Source organism: Podarcis erhardii (genome assembly GCF_964252035.2).
Source record: "Podarcis erhardii genome assembly, chromosome: 5".
NCBI lineage: Eukaryota > Metazoa > Chordata > Lepidosauria > Squamata > Lacertidae > Podarcis > Podarcis erhardii.
In genome coordinates, this window is record NC_138509.1 from 76,905,063 (window position 1) to 76,922,875 (window position 17,813).

At 41.1% G+C, this 17,813-nt stretch overlaps 1 protein-coding gene across 5 annotated transcripts in view; it reads left to right on the forward strand.

Annotated features, from left to right (window-relative positions):
- Positions 1-11,156, forward strand: part of RNF13 (ring finger protein 13) — a 57,027-nt gene extending 45,871 nt beyond the window's left edge. For all 5 annotated transcript variants that reach the window (XM_081862686.1, XM_081862688.1, XM_081862687.1 and 2 more), the window contains exons 9-10: positions 7,134-7,214; positions 9,683-11,156. In XM_081862686.1, coding sequence (XP_081718812.1) covers positions 7,134-7,214; positions 9,683-10,053 — 452 coding nt within the window. In that variant the 3' untranslated portion in view covers positions 10,054-11,156. The remainder of the gene's footprint in view (positions 1-7,133; positions 7,215-9,682) is intronic.
- The last annotated feature ends 6,657 nt before the right edge of the window (positions 11,157-17,813 follow it).

The following is a 17,813-nucleotide window of genomic DNA, read 5'->3' on the forward strand; positions in this document are numbered from 1 at the left end:
ATAATGGCAGCTTGCCTTAGCTGAGAGGAGTGCAGTCATTGTCCTCTCATTTATATGCCTGCCCATCTGCCACTGTGTCATGGTGGAAATGAATAGGAGCAGGGTCACCCACTGATGTTCAGGAGGCCACATTGACATAGGGAGCCCCATGCTGAGGGTCCCCTCAAACCTGGAGACTGCTCTGATCAAACCTTTGCTCCTAAGGTATTGCCAGTTTTTAATTGACCACCTTCATTAGCAGAGATCTGACAACTAGAGTCACCTTGCATGTGTTTGCTGCCATGTGGAGGTACCTCAAAATGTGAAGTGGTATAGAAATGTCACGAGAACATAGCTTTTCCAAAATTTGGGAGGCATGGAGATGAAAGATTCCTCTTTCTGAGAAGTGTACCGTATGTTTGTTTGTTTGTTTATTTATTTATTTATTTATTTCACAAAATTTATATGTCACTTGATTGTAGAAAAAAACTCAAACTGCTGTCACGAGTTTGCACATATAACTGTAGAAGGTCTATATATGGAATTGAGTTCTAGAGTAAGTGCTGATTTTGACAGCCAGGCAAGTCTGTTAAATCTTTAAAGCTGTTGCTGGGTGCTTAGAATAGGAAGTCAACCCTTTGCCTAAGAACTGACTGAGGAGGAAAGCAATGGGGGAAGGAAGACAAGGTGTAAGGCTCTTCAAGTTAAAAAATCTGTCTAGTACTTTATATTGCCGGAGGCACACATATGAACACTTGAAATATGAGTGGAATAACACTACTTATCGTGGAAGAAACACATTCTCCTAAGCACTTCTGAAGAATAACATCCATGGGGCTTAATGGAGGGGCACACTGCAAATGCTCAGCCTTTGGGGCGGGGGGAGAGAATATTTCTCCCATCTCCTCTGATGAAAATAGTCTGACAAAGTTACTTGCCACACAGGTGCCCATATGGTATTTTTCTCTCTACAGGGCAAACGCTGACGTGTTACTAGCGCTGTAAATACTTGCGTGTTTTGCCCTACATGGCAAGTAGTAGCTTTGGAGTGTTGTGATTTTAATCAGAAAAGTGGCATAGAATAATGTGTTACATACCCCTCCTGGTGCTGCAGTCCTGATCAGGTGACCTTTAAACTTAAAAAAATAACAATTGCAGGAGATCCCATGACACACTTCCCAATGTCACATCTCGTTTAGCCCTAAACAGCCAGAGCTGCTGCGAGGGTATTTGGAGGGCACAACTCTCTTCCCTGTCTAACCATTGACAAGAGTAGTGCTCCTGTCATGGTGACAGGTTTGCCACAAGTTAATGGCTAGATTCCAGGCAGTTCTTGTTCTATGTACTAATTTCAGGCACATATAAGCTGCTGTATTAGCTGTCCCCATGAACACAGCCACAGGCTTCTGAGATGGGTGCCAGCTGAAAGTCCTCAGGCACATCCTATTTTTATTTGTTTCCACTTTATTTGAATATTTGCACTCTTCTAATGGAAAGCACATTCCAAATTACTATAAAAAAAATTAAATTCCAATGCCAATTGATTTAAAACAGCAAATAGACTAGGCTTTACAACACTGATATTTTGTGTTCTTTGGAGGCAAGACGACAACCCAGAAATCTTCCGTAACTCCAAGGAAAGCTTTTGGATTATTCTGTTGCTTTCCCTTGCTCATCTTTTCCTGAACTCTTGTAAACAACTACATTTTTTTTTATTGTAAAGGCTATTACTAACTGCCAATGCTAATTAATTACACTGGAGCTCTCCAATGTGTGGCATTTAAGGTGCAGTCCATTTATACTCAAACACACTGCCAAATTATTGTTTAACTGTACAAACCGCTGGAAAAGTGATAAATATTTGATCAAGGGGCCTTTGTGGAATCAACTGAGTAGGTGCTGTATTGAATCTATTATTGATGGAGACAGTGGCATAGAGCTCTTCATTCTGGTCTTCCATGATAGGCAGAATCACAGCTAACTCAAATCATTCAGTCTTTCACAGGTTTGGAAGAGCATCTTGGGGGGGGGGGGACTCTTTTCCATCATGGTAAAAGCCAGAGAAACCACAAATATATTTTTCAGTCTGAAATGTTAACTTCCTGAGGGTGAAATGAGTAGAGAGTGTGTGTGAAAAATAGAGTAGATCTCCACTTAGACCAGCAGTTCTCAAATGGCACGATTTGGTATGGGTCTTAGTAGACCGCCACATTCATTAATTCGTTTTACAAATCAAAGCATATATATATATGGAAGTCATATTTTGATAAATGTAGTCTTGTCTTTCTAATGTAATGTGCTTGTGTGCAAAGTTCTGTGAAATCAGATGTTAAAGGTTTCATCTCAGATTCAGCATTCATCCCATTTGCTGGCATTAATTCCCCATCTCCTATAACCAGTGCATACTTTTACAATCACATGGTGGCCATTACTTCTCAAATAATGGTTGCATACTTTATATTTCCCTAATCTGCCAGGTTAGAGGTGCAGAATACATGCATTTATTATTTCATATAATTCATCATCTAGAACACAGGGACCAAACATCTACTAAATTAATACACTGGGCAATTCCAGCATGGCTTCTGCAAGAATAAGACCCATCTAACCAGCCTCTTAAGAGTTATTTGAGAATGTCAATAAGCGCATGTATACTTAAGAATCTCAATATGCTTTCTATACAGTCTCTCAACAAAGATTCCTAAGTGAGCTTAGGAGTTATGGATCAGTAACTTCTTGAAGAGCAAGAAGCAGAGAGCAGAAATGGACAGTTCTTACAACAGAGGGATGTAAGACGTGGGTTCGTCCAAAAATCAGTTTAGGAACCTCTGCTTTTTAACTTGTTCATAAATAGTCTGGAGTTAGAAGTGATCTGTAAGGTGGCCAAGCTTGCTGATGACACCATATTGTTAAAGGTGATAAAGGGGGGGGGGATGATTGCAAGGAACTCCAAAAGGATCTCTCCAAATTGGTTGAAATGGGCATTAAAATCACAAATGCAATTCAGAAAAAGCAATGGTTAAGTGATGTACATTGGGGCAAAAAATCATAACTTCAAGGAAATGCTAATGGGGCCTGAATTGACCATTACTGAGCAGGAATGAGACCTTGGAATTGTAGTAGATTGCTCGCTGCAACAAATGTGCAACAGCTGTGAAAAAGAAAATTCCCTGTGAGGCATCATTAGGAAAGAGATTGAGAATAGAACTTCCAGTAGCATAATTCTGTTACTCAAATCTATGGTTGAGCTGCAATACTGGGTAGCATTCTGGTCGTGTACATCAAAAAGGATACTGAAGAGCTGGAAAATGTGAAGAAAAGGGCAACAAAAAATAGAACATGGATTGAGTTGGCTTCTAAATGGCAGAGTCTCCGGGGTGGAGGAGGCTTCCTGCTATAGACCTTCGCCCTCAAAACTATTAAGACTTGGCAGTGCCCTTCCTCCCTGCTTCTCCTTGCATATTTGCTTGTGCTTGAGTGAGCCATACCCCTGCCCCCCCCCCGTGCATGTTGTTAAGGAACACAACTTTTTTGTATGTACAGGCAGACATATTTCTTGCCACTTTTCAGTGTGTGCAAGGTTTCTTATAGATATTTTGGAAAACAGCCATCTTTAGTGTGACCCCCCTCCCCGCTCAAACTGCTTTAGTTCAAAAGCATCAAGATAGAAGCTAGTATTTCACTGGTTGTTAATGCCATTTGCTAAGTTGCATATAAAACTGTGTCACCTTCCCGTAGGAAGACCCAAGGAAAAAGCTCTAAGCCTGTTGGGGGAGGTGGGGAATAGGGCACATTTCAGTCTTCATTATTCTTCAAAGCTCCTTTAAACAATGTGGTAGCTCTGAGTATGCTGGCGTCTAGACAGAGCAAGCCTGAGTTATCCCTGGTGTTGCCTACAGAGGGAAACTTGTGTGATGGCCAACTCTAGACCCATATTGGCTCTTTGTCAGATTTGGCAAGAGAGGAATAAAAATGGCTTGATTGTTGCTAGATAAGATTTCCCAGGACAGTAATGCAAAATCCATTAGCACCAATAACAACAGCTTCAGCCCTGTTGATGCTAAAGGATTAACCTTTCAGGGCTTTCCTAGTACTTATTTGGATAGGAAATAAAGCAGCAGCTCCAGAGGATTGTAATCTTGGTATTAGGCATTCCTGGGTTTTCTTTCAACTGCAGCCTACTCTGCTTGCCGAAAAAGCATTGTGTGATTCCTTGCATTCAGATGAGGCTAATTAGTCAAACTTTTTAGAAAGGGAGAGGGATCCAGTTATTCCTTCGCTGGATTTTTACTTTAATTCTGAGCCAACAGTTCTTGGCTGTTCTTGGTAGCTTGCATTTGGCATGAGGGGTATTGTGCAGGGATGGCCTTACACCTGTCTCACAGTAATAAGGGAAGAGAATCAGACCTTTCTTTTATTATATGTGATGCATTTCTTAGCATTTAGGATGTAGAGCCTGAAGACTTGGTCAGGCATTTTCTGTTGAAGCCAGCTTTTCCTGTCGACAGAGCTTGTGAAGTGTTTGTAGAGACTGCCATTGCTGTTGTTAGTTGCTTTTTTTGAAACTCAGAGACTTGCAAAAAAATGAACACTAAAAACAAGGATAAAACAACTTAAAATACACAAGTAATATGGAAAAATTAAGATACAGAGGTCTGGGATAATAAGAATGTTTTGCCTGGCACCTAAAAACACATAGTGATGGTACCAGGTGGGCCTTCTTGGGGAGAGCATTCAGTAAGCTGAGAGACCCATTTTTGTGTTGCCATCCTCTGTGCCTCGCTTGGAGTGAGCACTTTGAGAAGGGTCTCAGGTAAAGAACGCAGGTTCTGGGTTGGTTCATGTGTTGAGAGGCAGTCCCTGAAGTGTTAGGCTCCTGAGCTACAGAAGGTTTTATAAGCCAAAGCCAGTAGTACTTTGACTTTGGTCTAGAAACCAGTTTGGTAGGCAGTGCATTCGGGCCGGGATTGGCGTTAAGTGCTAGGCAGTTTTGTCTCAGTGAGCAGCCTGGCTGCTGAGTTCTGCACCAGGTGTCTCCATCGCATGCCCACCTTTTTAACAGAAGGCTCTGTCTGTAGAAGTAAAAGAAGAGACACGCTGATCATGTCTGTTGGATTCAATAGGGAAGCCATTCTGAGGGGATTCATGGTTTTGAGACCTACAACTAATTTTAGGAGAAGGTGGTGTTTGAAGGTGCCTAGGGTAGGCTGAAAATTCTACGCTAAGTAAACCTTATGTGGCAAGATTGGGAAGAATTCCGTATGTTCATATAACTGGTTTAACTGGTATAGTTAAATCAGAAGAAATGTTGAACATAGTTTATCATGGAAGTCATATTAAGGATGCTGACAAAGAGGAAAACAGTGATTTGTGTACAGTTTGTGTTATTATAAACTAAAGTAATATAAGTACAATTCTGTCATTTAGAACTTGTGTTATTCTTTCAAATGGGATTGTCCTTTATCCTGTTACTGTCCATTACTGGCCCATCTGCCTGACTTCACAATACTGTATAACTCCTCATATGGTTCAAGTCTTAGTAATTTTATTTTCATGGCTTCCATTGTTAGTATCTTAAAACACTTCAACTATACAGGCATTTAGCAATATAAGGTTTACTAGGGGCTGCTGCCCCTGCTTGTGTTGCTCAGATAGCTTAGTTGGTGGAACATGAGACTCTTCATCTCAGGGTTGTGGGTTCAAGCCCCACGTTGGGCAAAAGAGTCTTGCATTGCAGGCGGTTGTACTAGATGAGCCTCATGGTCCCTCCCAACTCTACAATTCTGATTCTAACCAGTGCTCTCTTTTTTGAAGCAGTACGTGCCGGCACACCATACAGTTGCAACTCTTATATGATCGCCAGACAAGTTCCTGGAAGGCGCTTTGGCGTTTCCATCCCATGTTACACAAAACGTTGCAAAATACTAAACCACACCCAATGCAAAGTGTTGTGTGCACTTCGATGCACACACAAAGCTTCTGAACAAGTCTGTGCATGTATTTGTCAGGTACCCATCCGTTGAAATAAATAGGGAAAGGAGAACTATTGTATATAGAGGAATTGTGTACGTGTGTCTGAGCTTGGATGTTTATAACAAATGCTGGCTTGGTGTACAAGGATGCATACTTCCTGGTCTTACTATGTTAAAAGAATCAGAACGATTCCCATTAACAATTAGTAAACTCCAAAGGGTAATCATCTAACCTGATAAATTAATAGCCAAGCAAATATAAATTCACCCATAGGTATCTTCCCTTTCAAATTGTGTATTTTCATCAAATTGTTGGTTTTTATATTTATGTCTATATTATACACACACACTTATTCTCTCTCTCTCTCTCTCTCTCTCTCTCTCTCTCTCTCACACACACACACACACACACAGTCATGTTGTTATTATTTATTAATAATTTTAGGAATCGTGACTCCAACAATTAACAAATTACTATTCTGTAATATTTTTACGTCTTAGATTGCTTAACTTCTCTACAATTATAGTTTCTCTCCAGGACTAGAAATGATACACATTGCTCTTTCTGAGAAAAGATCAGAAATAATTTTGGTATTGTTGGCAGCTCAGAAACATCATCTAGTGAAACAAGAGCTCTAGTTTCCTTGCAGCCTAGTGTTATGCAGATCTCAATACAGGGCTCTCTTTATGACTATTCTCTACTGCGTTTTGGGCCCATCGTCACCCATTTTTCTTACACCTTACCATAATTGGGGTAGCAGCACTGGAAGCTACCTTAAACCCACTCGAAACATTGCTTCATTATAATACTGACTGGCTGTGGCTCCATTTCATACAGGGATTTCAGCACTCTCTGGAGGTTCCAAGGACGATGCAAAAGTTCAGCATTCTCAGTATTACTCTATGAGAGAAGCCTGCTTTTAGCAGTATTTTAAAATGTTATGGAAAGTGACCCTGTAAGAATGTGAGAAAATAGCATTAAATAGCTTAACATGAAGAATAGATGAGACACAATAATAGAATAAAAACAAAAGAGACAACATTTCATCAAATTAATTGTCCTGCATTCTAAAACAGCCTTGCAGGATTGAGGAGAAATTCCCCGTAGAGCCAGTTTTCTATCTTATACTTGAGTTTCCACTTTCGTAATGCAACTTTTATTCCATTTTTTTTCTGCTGCAGGAGATGAATATGATGTTTGTGCCATTTGCCTGGATGAATATGAGGATGGGGACAAGCTCAGAATCCTTCCTTGTTCTCATGGCAAGTAACTTCATTTGGGCTTGATGTAAAAATGCAACGAATAAGAAATCAAAACCCGTGTTTTTGTTAACAAATCCTTTTAGTTGTCCAAGATGCAGTGAAATACAAGGGTATTGTTGGGACTTCTGAAAATAATAAAACGGGGGGGGGGGACCACCCCTTCCTACTTTCATCTACTCAACAGGTTGTTTAGTATGTGGAGTTAAGCAGGAGAATAGTTGAAAGTACTATAACAGACAAATAAAATTCTATTTGTTCAGCAGACTGCTGCAAAAGCACAGATGGAATGGTAACTTTTCCAGGCAGCCCAGTGCTAATGGCAGTCAACACTATCCAAAGAAGCAGGTGGTTCCCCTCCCCTGGAGTCTGTACCACTGCCAAATGCATATGCCAGATCATGCATATGCTCTGTTTGACTGCTCTCCCATGTCAAAAACCCTTTCCTATGAAAAAACTGGCATGCCAGGAAAGTCATGTAGCAAATTCAAGGAGTGCATACAACAATGGCCAACAGCAATAGCCAGATAGAAGTCCTGTCTAGTGAGCTTTCTTTTTAATATAGGAATAGAGCCACATTCAAATATGCTATTTCCTACTTGCATTTGGAAATGCTAATCTGAGGAAATCTATGCACTCTTACTTATTTGAACAGGTAGGTCAGCTAAAAGTTAGGAAGTGTTACACACATCAATGCCTTGATTGCAGCTAGAAAGTGGTGTTTGCATAATTTGCTCCCTCCCTGATTAATTCTGCTACCTGAGAGACTGACAGTGTAATGTCTGCCTTAATCCAGAATAACTTTTCTCAGTAATAGGCTGAAGTATACATCTAAATGAGGGCAGTACATGCATTTGATTAGATTGAGAGCTGCAGACAGGGCCCCCTTTCACTTTTAATGTTATACAGCACTTTGTGCTTTTAAGCAGTCCGACAAAAGTATTTTCCTGATACCCAGTGCCACCTAGAATTCTGTACAGGATCAGGGATTTCTATAGGGCTTCTAAAAGTAGCAGCAATGCTGAGCTAGATGGACCAATTATTTGATTTGGTACAAGGGAGCTTATACCAAGTCAGACCTTTGGTCCATCCAGTTCAGTATTATCCACACTGACTGGCAGCAGCTCTCCAGAATTTCTGAAATGAGATATTCCCAGTCTTACCCACTGATGCCAAAACTTGAACCCAAAATCTTCTGCTTGTAAATAATAATAATAATAATAATAATAATAATAATAATAATAATAAATTTATACCCCGCCCATCTGGCTGGGCCTCCCCAGCCACTCTGGGCGGCTTCCATAGAAACCAAAAATTCAGTAAAATATCACACGTTAAAAACTTCCCTGAACAGGGCTGCCTTAAGATGTCTTCTGAATGTCAGGTAGTTGTTTATCGCTTTGACATCTGCTGGAAGGGCGTTCCACAGGGCGGGCGCCACTACCGATAAGGCCCTCTGCCTGGTTCCCTGTAGCTTTGCTTCTTGCAATGAGGGAACCGCCAGAAGGCCCTCGGAGCTGGAGCTCAGCGTCCGGGCAGAATGATGGGGGTGGAGACGCTCCTTCAGGTATACTGGACTGAGGCCGTTTAGGGCTTTAAAGGTCAGCACCAACACTTTGAATTGTGCTTGGAAACGTACTGGGAGCCAACGTAGGTCTTTCAAGACCGGTGTTATATGGTCTCGGCAGCCGCCCCCAGTCACCAGTCTAGCTGCCGCATTCTGGATTAGTTGTAGTTTCTGAGTCACCTTCAAAGGTACCCCCACATAGAGTGCATTGCAGTAGTCCAAGCGGGAGATAACCAGAGCATGCACCACTCTGGCAAGACAGTCCGCAGGCAGATAGGGTCTCAGCCTACGTACCACATGGAGCTGGTAAACAGCTGCCCTGGACACAGATTTGACCTGCGCCTCCATGGACAGCTGTGAGTCCAAAATGACTCCCAGGCTGCACACCTGGTCCTTCAGGGGCACAGTTACCCCATTCAGGACCAGGGAATCCTCCACACCTGCCCGCCTCCTGTCCCCCAAAAACAGTACTGTCTTGTCAGGATTCAACCTCAATCTGTTAGCCGCCATCCATCCTCCAACCGCCTCCAGACACTCACACAGGACCTTCACCGCCTTCACTGGTTCTGATTTAAAAGAGAGGTAGAGCTGGGTATCATCCGCATACTGATGAACACCCAAATGTCCTAATATTCAGCTTTATCCCCTTATTTTCAAAATTAATTGAAGCTTGACAAATGTTCTATTGCTGTTCCTCCATTGAGGATAACACCTAAGCAAAGACCTAAGCAGCACATGGTTGATTTTTTTTGGGGGGGGGGGGAGTGGACCCCACTAAGCTACCTGCTATAGAACAGGTAGGGGTTTGGGGGCAGTGTTGTGTATGTTTTATCATTAAATATAAACCACCCTCTTTCTAAAACTACTGATAAAGTTAAGTGATTCTCTCTTTCCCCTCAAATAGCATACCACTGCAAGTGTGTGGATCCCTGGTTGACTAAAACCAAGAAAACATGCCCAGTCTGTAAACAGAAAGTGGTCCCTTCCCAGGGAGATTCAGACTCTGAAACGGACAGCCAGGAAGAAAATGAAGTCTCCGAGAACACTCCTTTGCTTAGGCCGCTTGCTTCTGTCAGCACTCAGTCCTTTGGGGCGCTGTCAGAGTCTTATTCTCACCCGAACATGACCGAGTCTTCAGACTATGAGGACGAAGATGACGACGACAATGAAGATATCGACAGTAGCGATGCAGAGAATGGAATGACTGAAGAGAGTATAGTAGTCCAGCTACAGCCCAATGATGAACAGGATTACAGAATGGCAAATACCGTTTGAACTTCAGAACAAATGGTGTTAACTGAACTCCTCTGTCCAGAGAGCTCTACTTTTATGTACACATACATAGGGAAGCACATTGTGACCCTGCTGTTGCTTCAGTAGAAGCAGCTGTTCATATAGTGTTCTATATAGTTTAATCTCATTACAGGTTTCTTTGTTGTTGTTGTTTTGTTCCCATTTGTCTTTTGAAGACAAGCGTTTTAACTGGACTTCACAATGGTAATGAGTAACATGGGGCACTCCCATCACTAGAGACGACAATGCACACAGAAAGAGATGTTATTTCAGCACCTTGTTAAAATGGAGTTTAGCCAGGACAGTAAATATTTTTTCTTGCTTACAGTGTGTTGGTAAGCAGAGGTTATATTGACGACGTTATTTATTACATGTATGGTACGTTCTACCCTGCAAATCCAACCAAAAAAAAGTATATGGTTATGTGTCTGTGAGGGCTTTTCCTAGAACAGCTAGTACTCAATGAAAGAACAAGGTAGGCTTGTTTTAGTATTCATTTATCAAGAGCTTCTCCAACAGATGAGGGAGATGGGCTTTGATCTCCGTAGAAAAGCAATTTGCCTACCCTTCCCATTATCCTATTGTGCTTGCAAGAACTGCTGGAAGTAGTGAAAGAAGTTTCAGCATCACTTAGGCTTAAACATCTCCTGAGGAAAATAATCAGGATACAAATGTATTCATGTGGCACACTTCGCTAAAAGCAACTCAGTTTATTCTTAAGACAGGGGTGGGGACCAATGCAGAAAGGCACCATCAGGCCACACCACATATAGAAATACGGAATTTTGTGTGTGCGCTATTGATTCTCAAAGGATATATACCTCTATACAGAGCATTTGAAGATCCATTAGTCTGCTACAACTATGCACATAGAAAAATTAAGTATTGGATTTGAAAAATGAGTGCTTATAAATATCTAACAGAATTCTACTTACAGTATATCATGGAAAAAGATAAATTATATACAGTTGTAACTATGTAGAAAGTAGCCACACTTCTGTATAATTAAACTGCAGAGATTTTTTTATATGGCCTTGTATAGGAAAGTTTGAAAGGATGTTAATAAAACATGTTTTCCACTTTAATACTGTTTGTGAAAGAACTACATAACTGAGTGTTTAAAAACTACAGTTGAACCAAAATGTAGTGGATTGCTGTGAACACAGAACCACAAAAGCAATCTTCCCAGAGGATATCCAAAGGGGGGTGGGTGGGGGAGGCGCGAGAAAGTGTGTTCACTTTCAGGCAGCAGCATTCCATGAACAGACACTTTGCCATCTCCGAGTAGTTACAACAGGAATTGAGAAACTGGCCTTCCAGGTGTTGCTGGACTATGACTCCCATCATGGGCAGGGCTCAGGGGTGATGGAGCAGTAGTTCAGCAACATCTGGAGTCTCCACCCCCTGTTTATAGTGAGTGTCACATAGCTGTTCTCTGTTATTTTCAAGCAAGAAATGGTGCAGAGGCTGCAGTCAGTGGGAGCTGTGAGCCAGTATAATAAAGTCAACTTTTGAGAAATGCTTGAGGGCATCAACCATATTACCTGCTGAAGATTTAACCTAGTTCAACTGTTGAATGCCTAAGTATTCACTCACATTGCAGCAAATAGATTTTAGGGCACAACACATCAAGAATTACTTGTGCAAGCCTGTTGAAATCAAGAGCCCTATTGAAAAGCGTATTTTGCTTTTCATGTCCAGTGACCAATATAGAACCAAGAAAATGAACAGTATATGTTTGTCATTTATAATATGCTCAATTCTAAATTACTTGTTGCAGTTTCTTTGTTAGGCATTGTTCAGTTTTTTAAAAACAACAACACATAAATATAAGTCTCTCTTTAGCCTGAGTGCATCAGTGCCCTCATCATATTCAAATATCCTGTCTTAGGGAAGCCTCTGTCAACTTAAAAGAAATGCAAATGCTGTCAGTAGTCTTCTCACAGCAGCTGAGAAATCATTTCTGCAAGTTGTGTTACTGTGGTAGCTGAGGAAAGGTCACTCAATATGACTGGAGGAAAATTAAGATAGTGGGGGGAAGACAACGACGACAAACAAATGAGTCAACAATCATTAGATGAAGGACTCTTCTCTCCCCCGCCACACATGCATACACACACAACCTGCTTACAAAATAAAAGATTATCACTAAAGTCCTAAAGCTTTCAGTGCACAGTATCCCTATTAAAGCTAATGGGCAGTAATAATATAGATTGTAGCCCTTAATTTCAAGTCTTGTGCTTCTTCACCATGAAAGCTTATAGCAGCCCATCTTGACATGCCTTCCAGATTTTTGGACTATAATGCCTATCGGCTCCAGCCAGCATGGCCAATGGTGAGGGATTATGGAAGGGGTAGTCCAAAACAGCTGGAGGACACCAGTAGCTCTGCACTGCATCTTTCACTGCATATAAACTCTTTAAATGTTTTTAAATATCTTAGTTTTATCACTCGTGTTTTTATCACCCTGGGCTCCTCTGGTAGGCAGGGTGGGATATAAAGTTAACCAATAATAACCATCCCTGGCCCAGTGGTTCTAAATAACACCTTCATTTAGTCAGGGGGGAAAATTCAATAGTTCTTCACGTGCAGGTTGCATCAGGTCAAATGTCTTGCAGGGGATGCTTTCCTGGACCTTGAGTGAATCATTTGGAGTGGCAAAAACCTTAACAGTGGGGGAGCATATCCCCAATTCATTTTTTAAAAAGCATATTTTGGCAAATGGCACAGGTGAGGTTCAATACTATCTCATAGGAGGGCAGCCTCACAGAGGTGTGGGTGGTTTAATTCTTTATGATGTTCAATGCATTTTGGCTATTACTGGTATATAGGCACATGAAAGTAGCAGACAGCTAGCTACATGTGCTTCAACACCATCTCATAGCATAAATGCTCCTGGAACTCTGATGATCCAAAGTTTATTTTGGAATGTTTGTTATCTACATGTTCTGGCTAATATTTACATCATTTCATTATGTTGGCTGTTAAAGAGACATCAAAAACTTTGACAAAATTCATAGCTGTAGGTGGTTCATGAGATAGATGCTGTATGCCAGGTGACAATTTTGGGAAATGGCTTTTGCAGCCTTTTACCAACTTGTACATGTCTTCCCAATCTTCCTGAGCCCCTGCTGCAGCCTAAGTGGAAATTGCAAACCATAACATAGGACTCTTTTATAAGGACAGGAACAGAAGAGGAGCTGAATAACCATCAATCAGGTTCCTTCCTCATGACCATGGGTAGGCAAACTAAGGCCCGGGGAACAGATTCGGCCCAATTGCCTTCTAAATCCGGCCCCCAGACGGCCTGGGAATCAGCATGTTTTACATGAGTAGAATGTGTCCTTTTATTTAAAATGCACCTCTGGGTTATTTGTGGGGCCTGCCTGGTGTTTTTACATGAGTAGAGAGTGTCCTTTTATTTAAAATGCGTCTCTGGGTTATTTGTGGGGCATAGGAATTCGTTCATTTCCCCCTGCTCCCCCCCCCAAATATAGTCTGCCCCCCCCACAAGGTCTGAGGGACAGTGGACCGGCCCCCTGCTGAAAAAGTTTGCTGACCGCTGCTCATGACAGCTTAACTATGAGCTGAAAACCACTTTTTACCCAGCAAGAACCCTCTGTAGAGATATGGAAGTTTGATCAAAGTCAATCAGTACACAACCCAGTCATAAGCAGAAGTCAAAGCATCAAACTAAAGTGTACGCACTAGAGAGAATGTTGATCTACTTTGTCACTGAAGGTGCATACTTTGAATACACCCATCAGAAGCTGTTTATCAGTTACATTAAATGTAGCTGTTTATCAGTTACACCAATGGTTTGACAGCAGCCACTGCCCCAAGGGAATGTGTAGAATATTCAACAGAACACACCAGCTAGTACAACATAGTTGGACTGTAATAGGGTTTGATGGAGGGGCAGGGAGGGAGTTTTATCTTTATGACTCTTTGAGAGGATCTCTATGCAGTCAAAGAGTATGAGCTATGAGAAACCACAAAAAGTGCAGGAGAAAATATGGTAGATATTCACACACTTAAAGGGTGCATACTGAACATGGCAGAACAGCACCAAGCCTTTAGCTATAGGAGAGCAAGATTTCAGGAGGTGGTGCTGTATAGAGCGAATGGCTAATACAGACTGAAGTCAGGTACTGAAGATCTAGAGAAAACCAGGAAAAGAATGAAAGTAAGATCAGAACAGCAAAAACTACTTGAGTTTAAGAATGCTTAGGGTTATGGTGGTTTTAACTCTTGAGAGATATGCAACAAGCAGTAGAGTGGCTGCAAAAGCAAGTTTTTATACTAAATGTATATATAGAGAGCTACTAAAAATGTTGTAGAGCAGGTCCCCTGCCCCATAGCTTCTCTGTACATCCTTCTCCTTTCCACTTTCAGCCTTTTTAACATTTTCCCCACAACAAACATGCACATGGCCCTTGTTACACTCACGTTAAAAAAAACCTTACTACTCAGAAGCAATTACAATGGTACCTTGGATTATGCACTTAATTCGCTCCAGAGGTCCGTTCTTAACCTGAAACTGTTATTTCAGCCTCCCGCTGCTGCCACACGATTTCTGTTCTCATCCTGAAGCAAAGTTCTTAACCCGAGGTACTATTTCTGGGTTAGTGGAGTCTGTAACCTGAAGCGTCTGTAACCCGAGGTACCACTGTAGTAAGTTTGATGGAGCTTACTTCTAGGTAAATGGATCTAAGATTGCACTCTCTCATATGCATGCACACAGTCCCTTGTTCACTGTCCTTACAGACTTCTTCACAATGGGAATGCAATAATATTTTTGGTCTCTGTCCTGACGGTTAAGGGGTTTTTTATAGAGCTGTTTCAAGCACTTCAACTTACAGAAAATTGATCAGAAAAGTGGTAAATCTATTGCTGACACAGGAATGAAACGTGCCACAGTTGGGGCTTCAAAACCTTGTGCTATGCAGATTTGACTTCTGCAGTCATTTCCAAGGCTCTCACTCACTACCAAGCTGTTGCTTTGCTACAATCCTGTGTGGCCTATCCCACACATTTTCTCATGTAGAAACCAACCACACAGAAGCTGCTTCAACTGCCCTTTTCAACATTCATCACTCAGACTGCCAGTCAGGTCACGCCTGTCATATGCCAGCATGGTGGAGTCCCTGTCATTAGATGCATTAGCTAAAATGCACACACAAGTCCTTCCACTCCAGGCATTATTGTGCACAAATGGCTTCCCTGCCTCCATATTTGTTTCGCCTGAGAAAAGGGTAAATGAAGACAGCTGACCAGCAGTTCTATGAACCACTGCTAAGTAACTGAGGTGGCTGCTTAGTACAAATTTAAACGTAAATGCATCTCCCCCATTGGAATTATTTTGAAGGAAAGCAACCTGATGGATCCTTTCAGAGACTCGCTGAATTCCTTCCAAAACCAGCATGATTTCTTCATTTAGCACTGTCTATACCCAGTGGCCATCCTAGTAATATAGAAGTCAGACCATTGTCCCATCTACTTCAGCACTGACTATATGATGAGTGGGAACAGCTCTACAAGATTCCAGAAATAAGTCTTTCCTAGCCTTATCTGGAGATACCAAGATTGAAACTGGGGTCTTCTGCATACAACACTGGTGTTCCACCACTGAGCTGCTGCCCTTCCCCTGCTATTGATTAGCTATCCCATTTTATTTTCTTTAGTATAAATAGTCAAGCAAGTTTAGGAAAATGGCAGTTCATTGAGAACAGAAAATATCCCTGATACTATACAACAGCAAGTTCAACCAGTTTGGATACAGCTTTCTATTCTATAACCTGTTCCACACATTTTGAAGGCAAAAATGTTGCATGCTACAATATTGCAGCAGCCTAGGAACGCTAGCCAGAACCATTCAGGGCTTTTTGTATCAGGGTGTAAATTATAGCGCGCCTTAATGCAAGGATCTGAGCCACACATTTTTGCATGTATTCTGTAGAAGTAACACATATATTCCTCACAGAAGAGCTTGAGAAGCATCTGCACAAAAGAAAACATCTGAGACCTACTGAAGTCATCATCTATTTCTATTTATGAAGGAAGAGTGAATAATATTAAAAATAAAGGGAATGCTATTAACAAAATAAAGATTGTGAAGTTAAAAGACAAAAGTGTGTATAAAACTTCTATTCTTCACCAACCTTTCACCCAGCTTAAAAGAATCAACTCATTTTGATCAGTTAGACAAAATCAGACTCATTTCTTGAAACGACAGGCAGACTTCAAACAGGGATTGCAAGGGCTCATTCATATCCTTGAGAGGAAGGGGGGTAGTATTATAGCTGTTCCCCGTGCTGACTCACTTCTCACCACTCGTATTTCAACTTACTTCTCATAAAAACAAAATTTGTGATGAAACAGTTCATATATACCACCAGGAACTTTCTAAAAACAAAGCTTTAGCTAAGTTTTTAAACTAGGACTGCAATATTTAATTAAGAGTAATTAACTAAAACGGTTCCCTGATATTGAGAAATCCCCTTTTTCCCCTTCAGGAAGCAATACCACTTTCATGATAATGCTTACCACAGCACATGTGCATATCTAAAAACAAAGTATGCTTTCCACTTCAGAACTATTTTTATATGCAAATTTTGCACAACTGTCAATTAAGGTTCTTAATCGGGTGGCAGACTTTTAAAAAGGAAAAAAAAACACACATCACGTAGCTGACTCCTAAGCCCATTTCAAGAATATTTAAGCTGTGGCAATTTCCCTAACCCAGCTGTAACATGCATTGTGAAGTGGTTCCAGATTTTCCATGCCACACAAGGCTGTGATCAGGATAGGTAATGACAGTCTTAGACAGTATGCATATGTTCAGTCCAAGCTGACAAATCACCATGGAGAAAATTATGTAGGAAGGTGGGGGTAGAGAAAAGTTGTAACAGACCACAAATGATAATTTAGCTCTTGCCTATGGTTTGTTACCTTCAGATACTCTTCTGCTCTGGAAAGAAACATTATTCACAATCTCTAAGTGCCATAGGACTGCAATATGGTGATTCCATGTGCAACTCTTAACTCTCCCTTCCAAACTAAGAGCTGCTGGCTACAAGGGAAAAGGATCTCCACATGCAGATATAATAACCACTTAGTCTGAAGAGACACACAGGCTAAATAAGTGCTTGCTGCAGTGGAAAGATATCTATAGCAGCCTTACAGCAATTTGGGGAAAGCAATAAGAGAAAGAGGAAAATCTACATAATTTTACTTTTTAAAAATGGTACATCCTTTAAGAAGGAATAGCTTGAGGGGTGCAAGACCATAGTTCTCTCATTTGTAACATAAGCAGAATTCAGCAGAGCAACACCATCCTAGGCTATACTCAGTCTCTAAAAATAACATTGTTTAAGACAAGTTTTTGTATAATACCAGGGGTATTGCCTCAGGGTACCCCACTCCCACAAATGCATCTTAACTGGTATAGGAACATCTCGTTTTATTACTAAAGGCTAATGCAACAGTTTTAGAGTTCAAGAAGTAATCTTTATAGGTTCAGGTCCATAAAGAATTATACTCAAATTTTACACCAGAGTGACTCCATTACAATGAATGGGATGCACTTTATTAATAAAAGACATGACCCAAGTAAATGTAATACAACATTAAACCCACCCTTAACATAGTCAGGTCGCCACAAGGGCACTGCAATATGACACACCTTCATAAGGGGCAGATGCAAGGGGCAGATCAGAACCACATAACACACTAACTCATAC